General features: G+C 39.8%; 2 protein-coding genes across 2 annotated transcripts; both read left to right on the top strand.

Annotated features, from left to right (window-relative positions):
- Nucleotides 1-1,904: 1,904 nt before the first annotated feature.
- LOC127964674 (oligodendrocyte transcription factor 2-like) lies at nucleotides 1,905-4,181 on the top strand. Its single transcript, XM_052564947.1, has 2 exons — nucleotides 1,905-2,074; nucleotides 2,472-4,181. Exon 2 carries the CDS (start codon nucleotides 2,514-2,516, stop codon nucleotides 3,333-3,335), a length of 822 nt encoding a protein of 273 aa, XP_052420907.1. The 5' UTR covers nucleotides 1,905-2,074; nucleotides 2,472-2,513; the 3' UTR covers nucleotides 3,336-4,181.
- Nucleotides 4,182-13,532: 9,351 nt separating this feature from the next.
- On the top strand, nucleotides 13,533-15,500 carry LOC127965487 (oligodendrocyte transcription factor 1-like). Its single transcript, XM_052566297.1, has 2 exons — nucleotides 13,533-13,811; nucleotides 14,259-15,500. Exon 2 carries the CDS (start codon nucleotides 14,260-14,262, stop codon nucleotides 14,956-14,958), a length of 699 nt encoding a protein of 232 aa, XP_052422257.1. The 5' UTR covers nucleotides 13,533-13,811; nucleotide 14,259; the 3' UTR covers nucleotides 14,959-15,500.
- Nucleotides 15,501-16,856: the final 1,356 nt, after the last annotated feature.

Raw genomic sequence — 16,856 nt, 5'->3', positions numbered from 1 at the left:
TGCTTTCTAACTTTTTTCAGTTTTTAAGCAAATAGCTACAGAAAATAAATATTTAGATTACAATATATGTACATATATATGTCTAAAGGAATAAAAACGTATCACTTTGCATCAGTGTGCATTTTCATTTATTTAAATAATTACATCTGCAGCAGTGACAACGGGTTGACATGAACTGGTCCACAGAAACTTAAGTACACTGCTCATTAGGCTTTCACGCAGCACTTATGTAATCAGTAATGTGGCTAGTGTTTATGCCATAAGTCTTATTTAAGCAGGTCTGTAAAAAATGAGTGTACATCTTTGTCATTGGCTCAGTGTGATCTAAATCAAGTGTAATGACGTCAGCGTTGCATGCTCTTAATTAGCCTTAATTGGCAACATTCTCGGCGGACTACAGTTACCAAAGTTGGGATGAATCGAGGGCAGACCAACCCCTGTCCTTCTCTCTCTGTAATTGCTCCCAAGACAGTTGTCAGTCAGTGTGTTGTGTGGGTGCGTGTGAATTGGTGTGCATTCTTCCCCGGGTGACATTTCAGATAATTATATGCGCGAGGAATAAACTGCAGCTCTGACAATAGGGCTCTTTCTGTACCCCCCCCCCCCCCCCCCCCCGTTTCTAATCCAGACAGTCGCGGCATATATTACCATTTTGCTACACTTAACAAGTGAGATTACCGGAATCTATAATGAAGGAACTGAACTACAACTTCTCTCTGACACCGTCGGTTTAAACCAGCTCATCTACATAAGCGTATTTAACGAGAGTAAACAAGCAAACAGACAGACGGGACTGTTCGCACGGGGAAAACAACCAAACAACGAGAGCTCAAAGATGCTTCAATGGAAATATGTTAAAGACCTTGATCTGGTGATGTCTCCCCTAAACTCATTGATGCGTCTGTTAGATCACCTGTGGAGTCAGAAGAACACAGACATTTCCCGACACTTTTGATCTATCTATCTATCTATCTATCTATCTATCTATCTATCTATCTATCTATCTAATCTTAAACCATACATTTCGCCACATATCTGCGTTCATGTCCAATTAATTTCCATATAAGCGAAATGTAAATTGGTCATTAACATGGCGAGGAGTAACCCGCCTGTTTATCCCCTCCTCTTCTGCACCAAACAGTAACTTCTGTTTGACCATATTGGACAAATTGAAATGTTTCAGATCATAACCGTTAAAACCATTTTACACGCCTCGTTTATAACGATTTAAATGCGCTTAACGGCTGAAATCAGTCAGCTGTCAGGCCCCCGCATGGGGTCACCGGGTTAAAACAATATGAGCGCATTCAAACCGCTAAATAGTGTCTGCTACTGACCGCGCTCAATCCTGCGGGAAGTAGCACACGATCACCAAGAAAATCTTGCATCGGCATTATGCATCTATCCGCCCCTCAAACCACTAGCCATTATATAGCATTTTGCAAAGCTAATTAATTAATATGAATCAAGTGAGAAATGTTTAACTAATACAAAATAGTTAATGTTATTTATTATTTATTTAATAATAATTTCAAAAACAATGTTAAATTATGCATATATTAGTTGATAGTTCGGTTTAGCCTATTTTTTTTCAGTGTCAAACATGCACATGCAGTGCATTTAGTGATAGGTAAGTTAATTAAATTATCAAGCAAAGTTCTCTTGAGTTTTTATTTGTCCACCCATGCATCAGCTAACTTAACAACTTAACTTAAGTAGCCTACAGTCTAGAGTTTGTTCAACCGACTCTCTGTAATCCAAACCCAACGAGGTTCTGTGAGGATGCACCATATGCGAAGTGTGTCTAATGCGTTTAATGAAGCCTCAGTTTTTTTGGTATGACATCAGGTTTTAGGACCCCCACCCACTGGAGCTCATTGGTTCTTGACGGGCTGTCGGAAAAGCGTTGACATTGTCCCGGTGACTTGCCCCCGGGTGATGGGGAGGAGGGAGCTACTATAAAATAGCCCTCGTCACTCTCGGGCGTGCCAAACACAAACGGTGCACGAGGGAACTGGAATAACGAGTGAATTCTGCAAAGGCACACACAAGCACGCGCTTGCACCTGCTACCGGTAAGTCTAAATATATAGAAAATAATGATTAATTTGTATAAAAGTATAACAGCAATGTAGCCTACACTAGTAAAGGCTCGCGTTATTTAGACGATTAAATCATTTTCTCCTTGCAATTATTCAGTGGGGTAATTTATTATAGTTTGATATAGGCTATTCGATAATCGCTCATTTTTTGTCATATTTATTTTTATAATTTGCTGAACTGGAAAACTGCGTAACAAACTTTACAGCTTTACTTTTTGTAAACTTATTTTGGAGGTTAATAAGAATATCTAGGACATATTAGGACTTTAAATATGTTGTAGGATACCGCATTTAATCACTTTTAGTTTTTATGTTCATATTACATTTTTTACATCAACTTTCAGTTTTTAACCATTCCCTTCTTTCAAAGGAATATTGACATCTTCGAGAATCTAAGAGCGCACTGAACACCATGGACTCCGACACGAGCCGAGTGTCCAGTAGACCGTCTTCTCCTGAAGGCGACGATCTCTTCCTGTCCGCTGTCAAGAAGTCCGTGGGTTTCTCCGGCGCCGTCTCCTCCACGCAGAGCGATTCTCCTCCGGAGTTAAGAGGCACAGACCTGCGGGGCCTCTCCAGCGCCGACGAAGACGCGCTATCTCTGAAGATGCTCTCCAAAAAAGACCGTAAACTTCTATCCGAGTCCGAACTGCAGAACATGCGCCTCAAGATCAACAGCCGCGAAAGAAAACGCATGCATGATCTCAACATCGCCATGGACGGGCTCCGAGAGGTCATGCCCTATGCCCATGGGCCATCCGTGCGCAAGCTCTCCAAAATAGCCACCCTGCTGCTCGCGCGCAACTACATCCTTATGCTGAGCAACTCGCTGGAGGAGATGAAACGGCTCGTGAGCGAGATCTACGGAGGAGGGAGCGGCGCTCATCACACCGGCTTCCATCCGTCCAGTTGTGGCACTCTTACGCACGCGGCGGGCGCTCCATTACCGGGTCACCCCGCTGCTGTCTCGCACTCGTCTCACCCGGTGCACCATCCTCTGCTTCCACCAGCAGTCTCCACTGCCGCATGTCTCTCCGGCCCTGGTCTCTCAGCTGTCAGGCCGCATCACGGACTCCTCAAGGCACCATCAGCCAGCGCTGGCGCACTCGGCGCTGGTTTCCAACACTGGGGTGCGGGGATCCCGTGTCCGTGCAGCATGTGCCAGGTTCCTCCGCCTCACGTGTCCGGTATGAGCTCCGTCAGCATGCCACGACTGACCAGTGACTCAAAATGAAGGACTGAACTTTGATAAAAAGAACTTTGAGGTGCACCAGTAGACTTTTATATATTAAAGCTGTATTATCTCGTGTTTGTCAGTTTATTGCTGAACGATTGTTTTTGGAAATCACAAATAGTTCTGAAGCGAAGAAAATGGATCAAAGCCACTAACATAGAGTTTTCTAACACTTTATAGGTATTAGGTTTACTATCCATGTGCATTTCTGTGTATAACGTTTGTGAAAATGGCATACCTTACTCTCTTTAGCCTTCAAACACTGGACTGCTAGTTCCAAAATAAGTTTAATGCGAAACAGATTTATAGCATACAATAAAGAATAAATTATAACTTACAATTCATGCTACAGTTAAAGAGGGCTAAATAGTTTAATGAGCCATTAAAATTAGACGAAATTATACATTTAAAGAAGTCCTGTAGCTTTGGAAAACATAATGGGACTGCACTGTGTAAATATGTAGATGTCATTTGTACAGTTTGAGAGATTTTATATTAGGCTACCTTCCTCAGTTTATGTTTGGGGTCAGAATTCATTTTCCAAGCGCTGTCTGAAGATGCACCTGTTCATTCCTGCACTGTATCTCTCTCTCTCTCTCTCTCTCTCTCTCTCTCTCTCTCTATCTCTCCCTCTTTCTCCCTTTAGTTTTCTGGCTTTCCATCTTTATTTTAATATCTTTGTTCTGCACAAGCTTACCCGTCATGGCCGATGCGAAGAATGATCAACTTTTATTTTTTATAATAAAGTGTAAAATGATATTTATTTACTTTTTTTGACGGTATTTTCAAATAAATGTGCTGTAAATGTTTGAGTCCTAACTGTAAAATAAAAATGTTTTAAAATGATGCATTTATTTGCTTGCTTGTGCTTAATTAACCTATTTTTTTCCAGTATGCAAATTCACACATAGGTTATAAAAAATTAATAAAGACGAAAAACAAAAATATAATATCTATCTATCTATCTATCTATCTATCTATCTATCTATCTATCTATCTATCTATCTATCTATCTATCTATCTATCTATCTATCTATCTATCTATCTATCTATCTATCTATCTATCTATCTATCTAGCCACCTACTTACCGAATCCCCAATACGTCAAAAAGTAATATTAGAAAAATAAATTACAGCAGCTGATTTGTCGAAATAAAGTGGTAGTCAATTCTCGGAAACAAATAATCACTTATTCGCTCGTGTAAAGAACAAACGTGTGCTCAGACCGACACCCTTTACTTATTGTAAACTGGAACAAAGAACAGTTCGTCTAAAAAGACTGAGAATATACAATAACTTACTTAGAGCTTACATTAACACCCAAAACCATACACTGTTTTTATTTTAGATAATATCTTTTATAATACAGTTTAATATTCTTATTGTGGTTTATATTTTATTTTGTATTTTAGGCTAGCAATATTTTCATTAGGAACAACTAACGCTTAATAAATTCTAATCTAATTTTATTTAAGAATATATATATATTTCAAACGCATTAATTTATCTGAACAATGATATATTCGTGATTTATCCCAACTGAATGATATACATATTATCCAGTATTATTTGAAAGTATTCATACAGGCAATTTAAACTAAGATGCAACTGAATGCCGAGTTTCTTTTTAATTAACAAAAACAGAGAGAAAGAAAATGATGTAGCTGTTGATCATTCAGATCAACCCTATTAAATGGATTTTTAGTTGTTAAATATCCTTCATGCGTTCGATTGCATTAAAATGACTAATTTGTTTATCATAACTCGGTTATTCTGAACTGTAGGCTAGTCATTGATTAAGTTCCGACATAGATTGAGACAAAATATAAATCCAGGTTATGGTGAGACGGAGAACAAGTTATTTGTGATATGATGAATGTGTCACAATTACTTTTCCCGTGATTTGGCAAGCTCTGGATCTCGCCTTAATTTCTTCACTTCACTTCTGTGTCACCTGTGAACACCCTTACCTGTCAGCCAGGGATTCTGCTGTTGTGGGCAGCTTTCCAAATGATAAGTTGTAGATTTTCTTATTCATTTTTATGAAGCATATTCACTTCATTCTGGAAAAAATGAGATAACCTTCATGTTTTTAAGCCTCAAGGAAGGGATCGTTTATTTAGAATGCAGGAAACGCATTTGAAGTCTTGCACTACACAAAATATGCACCGAAAAAAGGAGCTGCGATATGGAGAGAATAAATAAAGGAGTATTAGGCGGAATACATAACTAAACGCCAGCAGCTGGATGGCAGATTGCTCTTTCTGTTGCAATGTTTTCCAAGGGATATTTGATCTGGGACGATATGGAGTGAAGCTGGCTTTTGAATATTCATATTTGCCACTTGTTTATCTGTTTTAAAATTCATTATATTATATTATTATAATTCGTTATATTATTATTTTTTCACAACAAAGAGGGTCATTTTTATTTTACATGGATTAACGTTAGCTGATTATTATAGAAGACAGTTTATTTATTCACTGTTTCATTTACATTTTTTATTTGCCGAATTATGGATGCATTGTGGGCAGTTTAATAACATCATGCCAACGGAAAAGTTTAAATCAAACAAAAATGGATCGTGTACATCAACAAATCTACGTAAGTTTTTTAAAGTTTCAATGAAAAAAAAAAAAAAAAGTTTCAGTATTGCACCCACCCAGCAGCAGTCAGTGTAATAGTAATTTCGACCCCAGATTGAGCTCCATGAAAGCAAACAGGCTGCTGATGTCTTGTCTTCCTTCACTAACATCTGCTTGTTAGTAATTTTCAGCCGTCTCACCCATTTGCTCCGCGTAAAATGCAATTACTCCGAAAGGTAATGAGAATTACATGCTATCACGTTTCCAAATTAATCAGAGCAGCACCTCCCCCGCAGAGCCACTGACTGAACACAATCCACCTTCACAAAGATCCCCTCTTACTCACTGATTTACTGACACATATTTACAGATACTAATAGGCCTTAACTAATAAATCCACATAAGTGTGTCATGAGCTTAATGGTAGAACTAAAAGTGCCTACTTTAATAGGTCACTGCATACAGATCATTGCATAGCAGATCAATCAAATGTGATGTCAGTGTAAATTAACTGAAGCTATAAACTGTTGCATTATATAATGTAACAGTGTTTAGAAAAAGTATATGGCTATGAATGAAACTTTTTAAAATAGATATGAGCGCATGAGTCTCATGCATAGTGATTTCACAGATTGTGTTTAGTGTTTTAATATTTATGTGTGTGGTGGTTTTAAACTCAGATCTTAAAGCCATTCTTAAATCCTCTGATTCAGCGCAGATGTTGGGTCATTCAGACGCAAACACTGGGCCTTGTTAGCCCAAAGGATTAGAGCGAGAGGATTGAAGAGATGCATCAAAGGTGGTGGAAAAACACAAATAATGTGGAGCCAAAATAAACAAATAAATGAAGTGCATCTGTAGCATTGTGGGACAATAGAAAGTAACAAGAAAGAGAGATGGGAAGAAGTAAAGTTAGCTACTCTGTCTCCCTCAAGTCCTAAAATGTGTCCTTCTGCTTCTCAGTTTCATTGATCCATCATCGTTATAGTGCGTGTCAGTCATTTATCACATAATCATTCCAAGAAGTGCATTTTAGAGGAGGAGCAGACGGATGATTTGAGGAACCCATACAGTGGCCATATGAGACCACACCTCCCCTGGGACGAGTGTTTATCTCACCCTCCATCATCTGTTCATCCTTATGTAACACACCCCATGGAGTCGAGAACATCTCCATGTAAAAGACATTGTATTATTCGTTTAGTTGGTTGGGATTTGTTAAGTGTCCTGTGATGATTGCATGATCAATCAATCGTGAAATCATCTCATGAAGGAACGTGAGTAAAAACATTAAGTGAAACAAGACTGGCAAGAATGTGGGTGATACATTCTACTGCATACTCTATATAAACTTTTTTTTCAGTACATTCATAATTTACATCACAATTTAGTATTCATATACATTGTTACGGTAAGGAACCATTTCTAACTTTTTTGGTGTAATGTATTAAATTAAATATTTTTAACGAGGGAAGATCAATTAATTTAGATGTTTAGATTATCACATGTAGCACCTTAAAAAAAGTTTGTCTTTTTGTATTAAGCAGTGTCTTAATGTTAAATACAAACATAATTCAAGCGTTAGTGTCACATTGATGTGACAACATAGTTCTTATATTTGTAACATTATAAAATAAAACCCAATAAAATTACCTATAAAAAATACATAATAATCTATTATCTAACAAAAATGACCTTCAAATTACCTAATAATCTAAACCCAACATTTGGAAAACAAAACAAACAAAACAAAATACAAAACCTTTTAATTAGAACGTGGCCAACAAATATTAAGGTTTTAAAGTAAGACAAAGTTTTTTTTCAAATTGTCTCTGTTGCAGCTAGTGCTATTGGACTTTCGGGAGTGAGAGAGAGTAAGAGAGAAAGCATGTATGTGCATCTGTGTGTTTGTTTGCAGGTCATGAGCTGGGGTGCTGTATATACGTACACATCTATGATTTTAAAGCCAGTGCACTCTCATACAGGGTGGATCAATGTGTTTACTGAAAGAGACTAAGACAGATGGAACAGAGGGACCGAGAGAAAGAAAATAGAGTCAAAGGAGTGTAAAATAGATAGAAAGATGTGCATTAGAAATGTTTGAGCGGTTAAAGAAAGAGGGGATAATCCTGTAAGGGGCTGAACTCTTGGATATTCATGACTGGCCGAGTGTGGATGCGCTGTGAATAGAGGACAGGGCCTGGACAACTTAACATCAAAGAGCACCATGGGAGCTGCGCAGGCCAGTGAGGGTTTGTGTCTGCTGGATCTTTTATTTGTGGCTTTGTTGCAATCCAGCTGAACCTTTTCAGAGGAATGATCTTATGAGCAGTGTTCCTAAAAAAACTGTGTGTGTGTGTGTGTGTGTGTACCCGATAATCTCTAAATGACTTTGTTCTGCAATCTGATCCTGTTCTGGCATATGCCTCTCTTCTTCAATCCACTGGGAACACACTCTCATTCGCTGTCCTTCTGCAGCACAGAATCATATTAGTAACTTTAAAGAGTAAGAAACTTTCTCTGCCCACTTCTGTTGTCACACACACACACATGCTTTCATTCATGCTCTGTATTGGTGAATTTAGATGTGTGTGCATGTGTCAGGCCGGTTGATGGATGGTTGGGTGATAGAGGTGTTCTGCTCTCAGTTTGCATGGGTCGCCTGACTCTTCTTTTCTCTCATTTATCTTCACTTATTTTCAGCCGCCACGACAAACGTCTGAGAATCCATCCTTCATCGGGCCTGCGCTGCGTCAATGGAGGGCAGACCGGCGCTATAGTTAACATTCAACACCAGAAAGCTAAATTAGGACATTTACTCTGTACACATGCTATATTCAAACAATGGAACATCTCAAAGCCTTGTTGCCTGTAGCATGAGTTTAGAATCTTTGGCTGGTTAATTTTTTTCCCCCTGTAACCTTTTACCACTGGTGACTTTCTGCCCTTTAGCCTGTGATCTTGACTGTGGGCGTGCGTGTTTCTATTTGACTTTGTGTGTGTGTGTGTCTGGCTTGTTCTTTTTTCTTGTTGTCTTGTTGCCTGTTTAGCTAGTCAATGAGTTATTCCTTGTCTTCTTCTTAAACCTAATGCGCTGTCAGCTCATCTATCATATCTCATGAGCCTTCACTTTCCCTGGATAGGAAGTTCACTCTGAAGTCTTTTTTAAAGCTAATGAGCCCATCTCGGTACTAGCACAGGGTAGCTATCAACTGAATGGAAAAAGACTGGAATCTCAGTGTTTATAATACTTCAATAACTTCATGAAATCTCCTCCGAAGTCAGATTTTAAAAAATGTTGATTTCTAGATTGTTGTTGCTTTTTATTCTAGCTGCTTGACAACTCTTAAAGGAAAGTGAAAAAAAAAAAAAACAACAACAACAACAACAACCTTAAACTGAGTGGAATAACATGGTGTGAATATGGGTGACAAATTCTGCTGCATAAACTAATTTTCTGCCTCAATACATTTAGATACAAATTTATGTTTTTTTCATCAAGCAGTTCTTGAAGAGAGGAATTTGAAGAGAAGAGAGAATAAACCAAAAAAAGTAGGGAAAAGAGGTAGAATTTATTGTAAAGTAACACTTCAACTATTGCAAATAATATTTTATTTTGCCCATTTGAAGTATTTGTGAAAAATATTTTATAAAAAAAAAAATGACTCACAAAAACACATAACCTATATTTTCAAATGAAAACAGTGAAATTTGGCAATAAATAAATAAATAGAAGTTTGCATCACTGGATATTACTGTGGGTTGTTTGACATTTCTATCTTAAAGCAACTGTCCAATATTAAATGCTTACAGTACATCGCACTCTGTTAAAACTGAAGAGTTGCATTGGAATTCATCTTTGGTTTCCATGAACATTAAAGCTCACCTTATTTAATTTGCCTGATCTTAATCATTCTGATAAGCACTATTAGAAGCTGAAAAAATTAGCTGAAACAGACCATCCTAAAAATGAACAAACAGAAAGTTGTGTAATGAAATGTAGCAGAGCAGCATCAAGAATATCAAATTACTGGGGGACATTGGGAGTTCAACTTATGAACTGAAATCTTCTTTAATTTTGCACAACCCAAACACACAAAAAGGAATACTGCCTGAATATTGATTATTATATCAATCTAACAGAATCCTTGGAAAATGTGGATGGGATATATAGTAGTGTCAGTAGAATGAGTCAGTAGCAAATGAATAAATAAATACAAATTTAAAAAACCTTTTGTCTGGGCAGGAGATATCCTTGAAATAGTTACTTCACCCCCACAATTTACATGTCAAAATTAATAAAGAAATGAATGATGAAATGAACTGACGAAACTCAACGGTCTTCGCATTTATTCCTAAATCAGTGCAATAAAAAGATCAACAAAAAGGTGAAGACAACTTTAAAAACCATGAAATGGAATTCTGCCTCACAAAAGCTTAATTTTTTTTTTTTACATGAAGCCTTTTGGCATGGCATTCTGCAATGCATATGTTCAATGTGACATGTCAAAGTGAGTGCTCTTATTAGTGAAATGTGACACACACGGCAGCTGGCACTGAGTAGCCTGTGACAGCTATAATCAGTGTGTCCTCAGCAGGACCGCTGCAGAGTGTGGCTTTTAAGAGTGATCCCCAGCACTTTCTGGACATCAGCGACTGTGTATGATTTTGAATCTGTTGTGTCAACTGTTCTTTGGGCAACTTGACAAAAGGCCCATGGGGTGACACTTCGCCTCTTCTCATCCATCTGAGAAGCCAACCGTTCTGTCCAGGCCAACCTTTCCCAGAGCATGCTGGGAGTGACAATACCCAGCCTTCAGCTCATTGGTTCCGCCCTATTAACAGCTTGTAATCTTCTCATATCCATGGCCGCCGGCCCAGAGCAACACATCAAGCAGGGTTCGCAGTGCTCTAGCTCTAGACAGCTCACCTCCCCCACGTCAACTTTTTTACAGCATCTCCACCAGATACACGTTTGTGAAAGTGAACGTGAATCGTCTGAGGGAGTTTGAGGCCCTCTAGTCTTGCCCTCACACCTGCTTCCCTCCAGGGGAGAGAAAGAGAGAATAAAGTTGTGACATCTGTTAATTTCTCATTAGAACTTTTCTTTATGCAGGTTTGTTGGTGTGCGAGACAGCTCCGCAGTACGTGCAGTACGGATACAAGCTGGCGAAGGGCTGGCCAGCCGGCGGTTGAAATATCACGCTCGGCATTTAGCAGACGTTTCTCGGCGTCCATGGTCTGGTAATGAATATGGAAGCAGACCTTCTCCATTTCAATGTTACTGATTTTTGCATCAGCTTGTGTTGTGACCTTCCAAATCATGAAAAAGAGTTAGCAGTGCAAGCTGTCAAAGTTAGCACAGGTAGTCCAACTTCTTTATGCCCAATGTTTTCTTGTTGTTTGTGGTTTTGTTTCTGGGTAATTAAGCTCAAGTGTCTGTCAGTGAGGCATTGTGTTTCCACTGGTCACACATTTTGCCTTTGTACTGTAGGATCCTTTTTGCCCTTCATATTAACTCAAGAAAAGAAATGGAGTGAGGAATTTGTTGCAAAATGGTTGGTCGATAATATGCATTTGTAAGACAATTACTTGGAAATGTTAAAAATACAGAAATGCCTAAGATTGATCATCCACTCTCACATTGTTCTACTTTTTTTTCCATCAGGGGTCAGGTTTTTTCAACTTCTGTGGAACACAAAAGCAGCTATTTTCCAGAATGTCCTGGCATTTATTTTTTCATACAATGAAAGTGACTGGGACTGAAGCCAATGTTACCTGTTTGTTATATTCCTCAGGGTATCTGAAGGTTTAAGAAAATGAAATGTACAACATTTTAAGACTCTTTAATGCAAATAGTTCAAATAAAAATACATTTTATATAAGTTTCATGTAGTGAAAGTTTTAACACATCAATTCCTTTGATATTAATGGTAAATAGGGAGATATATAACTATTTTTAACAGCAGTTGTAAACAGCAACATGAAATATTTATAAATAAATATATGAATTAATACATTGATTAATTTAAGAAAGTAAAACTTACTGCTGTACAAATGTCACACTAAATTACTGTTGATTTCCATGCACAGCAACATTTAGGAATTTACTATGTAAGATTAAATTAAGAAATTTTGTTATGGATCCATGGACACTAATCTCATTTGCATTTGTGTATTTTTAAAATGGCAAGATGCAACATTAACTTTCAGTGATCTTGATTCATCCCTCTCTGAAAACCATATCATTCACAGCAATCCAGTCGTGATACAATTATATTAAGCTTTAAATATATTGTTTCCCCTTTTAGTATGGCATGAGGGCAGTTGAAACAGGTTTTTGTATAGTTGCATTAAGTTTTTGTGCATGTGTGTATTAGCATGTGTGTCTCAGAGATGGGAACCTCAGCGGTGCCAAGTGAACACCACCTCAGCCAGGCGTTTTACTGGTAACTACAGGAAACAGGCTTGGTGTGAATGAGCTGATTGAACCCCCAGGTGCAGCTCCAGAGACCCAGCCCAAGCTCGCCGGCTTGGCCCAGACGGAGCACACACTGACCCCCACAAAGACAGCCCTCATCATCCCCCCTGTCTGGCTCCATCGGTCCCTGACCCGCTCCAGCCTTGCCATGAAACCCACGGAGGCAATGGGCGCTGGGGGCAGGGGGTACGGATGTGAGCCCCCCGGCACCGCGCCACCTCATTCAACCCCCCACAAGCTGGAAGGAAGGACGGAGAGAGCGGGAGGGGGGCGGTGTTGCGGGTGGACACCAGGTTCTTTCTTTCCCTCTCTTTTTCATCTCTTCTCTCTGTCTCTATGTCAGAGCAGGTGTCCCTTTCGGCCCTCTCTTCTCGCCCTCCCTCCTTTCTGTTGCTGTTTCTTTTCAAACACACGTTCACAAATGTACAGCTGACGAACATCCCAGCTCTAATCCATCACAGGCTGTCTTTTATAGGTCAGCTAGAGGCACACACACCCCAACACACTGGCAGGTTGTTTTCTGTTGCCCTGCAGGTGCCTGGCGTTGCGATTGCTCTTTAAATTCTCTTTCCTGTCTGAGCCTACGAGTATGTGCGCATGGATGCCATGATACCATTCACCGGGACCGGGTGCCGCCACCTTCTTACCCTCCTCTCACCCCTACCAGACAAACAGGAGATTCTATGTTCTCACCTCCTGCTCTCAATGTGAACAACATGCTTTCTGTTTATGTCTCTTCCTTCCTCTCACGTTTAGAGGGAGGCTAAAAGAAAGTGTTTCAATAGTTTGGAAAAGGAGATAATTACACCGTTTGTATGTTTTACAATCAGTCTTACCCTGGGTATGTCCGGTGTGCCACCTGTGACGAGGATCATTAGGCCTTCTGTTTGTTGGCTCACTTGTTCATTTGCTTCCTCATTCAATAGCTGATTATCAATGTCATGATATATCCCACGCGTGCAAGAAAATGTCACAGTATTGCATTGATATAAGCAGAAATAAAGACAATCCCATTCATTAAACATGGGGCATGTGTTCATGATCAGGGTTTTCAACCATTGGAAATGATGATCAAATCATTAGCATGGAGGGCAGATGAGGGGGCGTCAGGAGCAGAAAGAGAGAGAGAGAGTGAAAGAGTAAGTCATTAGCTCATTACAGCAGTACTTCTCTCATATTCTTCCAATGGTTAGGGAGTGTGTTAGGCACAGTTAAAAAATCTCTATTAAGGACAACTACGTGGACAAAAGAGCAAACTATCTAATTGAGCATTTAGCATTTAACCATTGCTGTTTTCAGAAAAATTAAATCACGACTGGATGAATATGGACTTGAAGAAGTGAACTGCTTTATTGTTACTCAAATAATCCCTGGAAGAAGATCTGGAGTGTGTGGACCAAGAGCTTGAAGGTAAAATTTTTGCCTACCAGTGGGTCTGAGCAACATGACAACTGAACTTTGAAGAGATCACCCAAAAATGAAAATGTTGCCATAGTTTACTCACTTACTTTGCTCACATTGTTCTTTCTTCTGTGGAACTCAAGGGATGATATTTTGAAGATGCTTCTGTGCAAGAAAAGTCAGAGGGGTCCATAATTGTTTTGGACCCCACTGACTTTGATCATAAGAACAAAAACAGACATTTCTTAAAATATGTCCCACAGAAGAAAGTAAGTCAATCTTAAATTGGAAACATTTGGAACATTTGGAACGACATGGTGATAATAATTAAATTAAAAAAAGAGCAATCCCTTCAACACATTCTGTTAATCCCAAAGATTTCCTGCTGATTTTTTAAAATGTTTATTCTATTTTATTTTATTGACTTAAACATGTTTTCTTAATATCTTCTTTCAGAATGCAGGCTGTGTCTGGTTTTAGGTGCAAAGAGCAGGGCGAGGGCTCTTTGCAGCAACTCATGCCAAGAATTGTACGGGTAACAGGAGGATCAGGCTCCGGTGCTGGGGTTCTCCAAGGGCCTCAGAGATCTTCTAAACCCCCTCGTGAGCTTAGTGTGGAAGAGCAACAGGAGCTACGGAGAAAGATCAACAGTCGTGAGAGAAAGAGAATGCAGGACCTTAACGTGGCCATGGATGCTTTACGGGAGGTCATGGTGCCCTACTCTTCTTCCACTGGTGTAGGTGGAGCACTGCAGTACCCTTACCTCCCTCCTGGAGCCCCTCCAACCGGGCGCCGCCTGTCTAAGATCTCTACGCTGGTGCTGGCCCGTAACTACATCCTACTCCTAGGCTCCTCCTTGCAGGAGATGAGGCGTCTGTTGGGCGAGGTCAGCATCGGGATGGGCGCCAGCGGGACTGTACCACGTCTGCTGCTGACAGGAGGGTGGCCATTTCTTACCGGGCCAGGACAGCTTCTGCTTTCCCCTCTTGAGCAGCAAATGGGTGCAGCAAAGTGCCCTCTTCTGCCTCAGGGTACTCAGGAGGAGCCCTTGGCATGGGGGTCAGGCAGCATGTCGGCGAGCCCGGTGTGCCAGTGTGGGGTGTGCCGGACCCCACGGGTGGTGCATGTTAATCTCACCACACGCTTGCCAAAATGATTCCAACATGACTTAGAGAACATGCAGTTATTAATGTCTGTGAAGGGTGGGATGTATGGTTAATTTTTTGGTAACACTTTACAAAAAGGTTCATTTTGTTATCCTTTAGGAATAGTTCACCCAAAAACTAAAGTTATTTCATAATTTCCTCACCATCTTGACATTTACAGAACTGTTTGACTTTCGTCTGTGGAAGACCAATAAAGAAATCATCTGTTTTATGTTCCACAGAAGAAAGAAAGTCACATGGTTTTGAAATGCCATGATGGTTGATAAATGATGACAGATTTTTTTGGTAAGCTGTCCCTCAAACAAACACTGAGCAAAACTTTTACAGCATTTAATACATTTTAGTTCATGTCAATTTTCACATATACTAATACATTGTTAACATTTCAACGTGAATTTGCAAATTTGCATTTGGCTAACTAAACCTTTTTAAGTGTTACCACTTTTCACTTGCAAAAATGCTCCTATGTATGTTTCCCATACAGCTACTTTCTTCTATGTGTTTGCTAAGAATTAAACTCGCAATACTGAAAGAGTGTGTGTTTGTGCATCAGTTGTTTGAAACTGCAAAAGTTCATCTCTCAGCGCATTTCCTTTTTTTACATCTTGTTCTCTGTAGTAAGCATGTGCATGTGTGTGTGTGTGTGTGTGTGTGTGCTTAGCTGCATCCAAATGGATAGAAATAATTAATTGTGCACCCCTTTTGCTGCACAAGGACGGAGGCTTTCTTTCACCACAGCCTTCCCTGAACCCACCCCATTCAACTCCCCAAACAAACCCCACATCAAATCCGCTAGCCCCATAATAATTAGCCCACACTCTTTCTCCAGCTTCACCATCTTTAATCCACTCGCTCGTTCTCTGCTTGTCGAGGTAAATGCGTTTACACGGGCCAGTGTGGCACCATTCTTTGCTCTCTGTGAACTGCAAATTCAAACGCACAGAAAATGTGTTTCCACCAAAAGAGTTCACTTACAAACAACACCCTCTCCAACATCCAAACTCTGACATCAAATTACAACCTGCTTGGCGGGTTGAAAAAAAAAGAAGCAATTCTTTCAATCTCAGGGCACGGTCAAAGCCTTGAAAGGAGGTAAAAGCAATTCCATCTTGTGGATAGGGGTGCGTGAATGAGGATGCAGATTATAATCATAAGAATAATGATAAAATACGAGGAATAATCGCCCCCACTGCAAAAGGGGATTAGTCCGGCCAGGCGCATGAAAGAGGGCGAGAGGCTGAATGGAAGGAGTCTGTTGCCCATCGCCCGGGACAAAAGGAGAGGTAGATGCTATTAAGTGAGATTAGGGTTAATAGGTCTTGATTTTCTTACAAGGAGGTAAAAAAAATTAAAAAGAAGTACAGAGGGGGGAGAGGTGGGACAGAGAAGTAGGAAAGATCAAAGTAAGACGCAAAGACTTAAAACCCTTCTCTTTGCGAGGACGCACACACACACACTTTAACTTGGCACCTCTTACATTTACATATAGCTGCCTTATGTCCGCTGACAACTTGAAGAGATTACTTCACTAATTTTATCTCACTTCAGTGCTTTTCTTAAAGCCATCTTCTCCTGTCCTTCTCTCCTAAGGTGATAACTTTCTCTCTGATGATGGTGGGCGTATTGTGAGAAGGATGCAGGGGTCTGCTCTCTCTTTGTGTTCATTCTTCAGCTCATCAGTGGAGCTAAATCCAGCCAAAACAAAATGAGACAAAAGAAGAGAAAGTAGAACAGGGTGTCCTATTGTTCTCCACTAAATGCCAATGTGTGGTATACCTCACTGATATATGGCCTGAACAACCACTGAATGTGTATGTGTATGTGTGTGTGTGTTGGAGAGAGAAAAACTGACCTCTGTATGAGAGGAAAATGTTGGTCAAATGAATCA

Source organism: Carassius gibelio, chromosome B9 (genome assembly GCF_023724105.1).
Source record: "Carassius gibelio isolate Cgi1373 ecotype wild population from Czech Republic chromosome B9, carGib1.2-hapl.c, whole genome shotgun sequence".
NCBI lineage: Eukaryota > Metazoa > Chordata > Actinopteri > Cypriniformes > Cyprinidae > Carassius > Carassius gibelio.
The sequence above is the reverse complement of the archived record's forward strand: the minus strand, read 5'-3'. Positions and strand labels throughout refer to the sequence as shown.

What these genes read in the sequence shown, in the direction of transcription:
- LOC127965487 (XM_052566297.1), top strand. Translation starts at nt 14,260, where the DNA reads ATGCAGGCTGTGTCTGGTTTTAGGTGCAAAGAGCAGGGCGAGGGCTCT.
- LOC127964674 (XM_052564947.1), top strand. Translation starts at nt 2,514, where the DNA reads ATGGACTCCGACACGAGCCGAGTGTCCAGTAGACCGTCTTCTCCTGAA.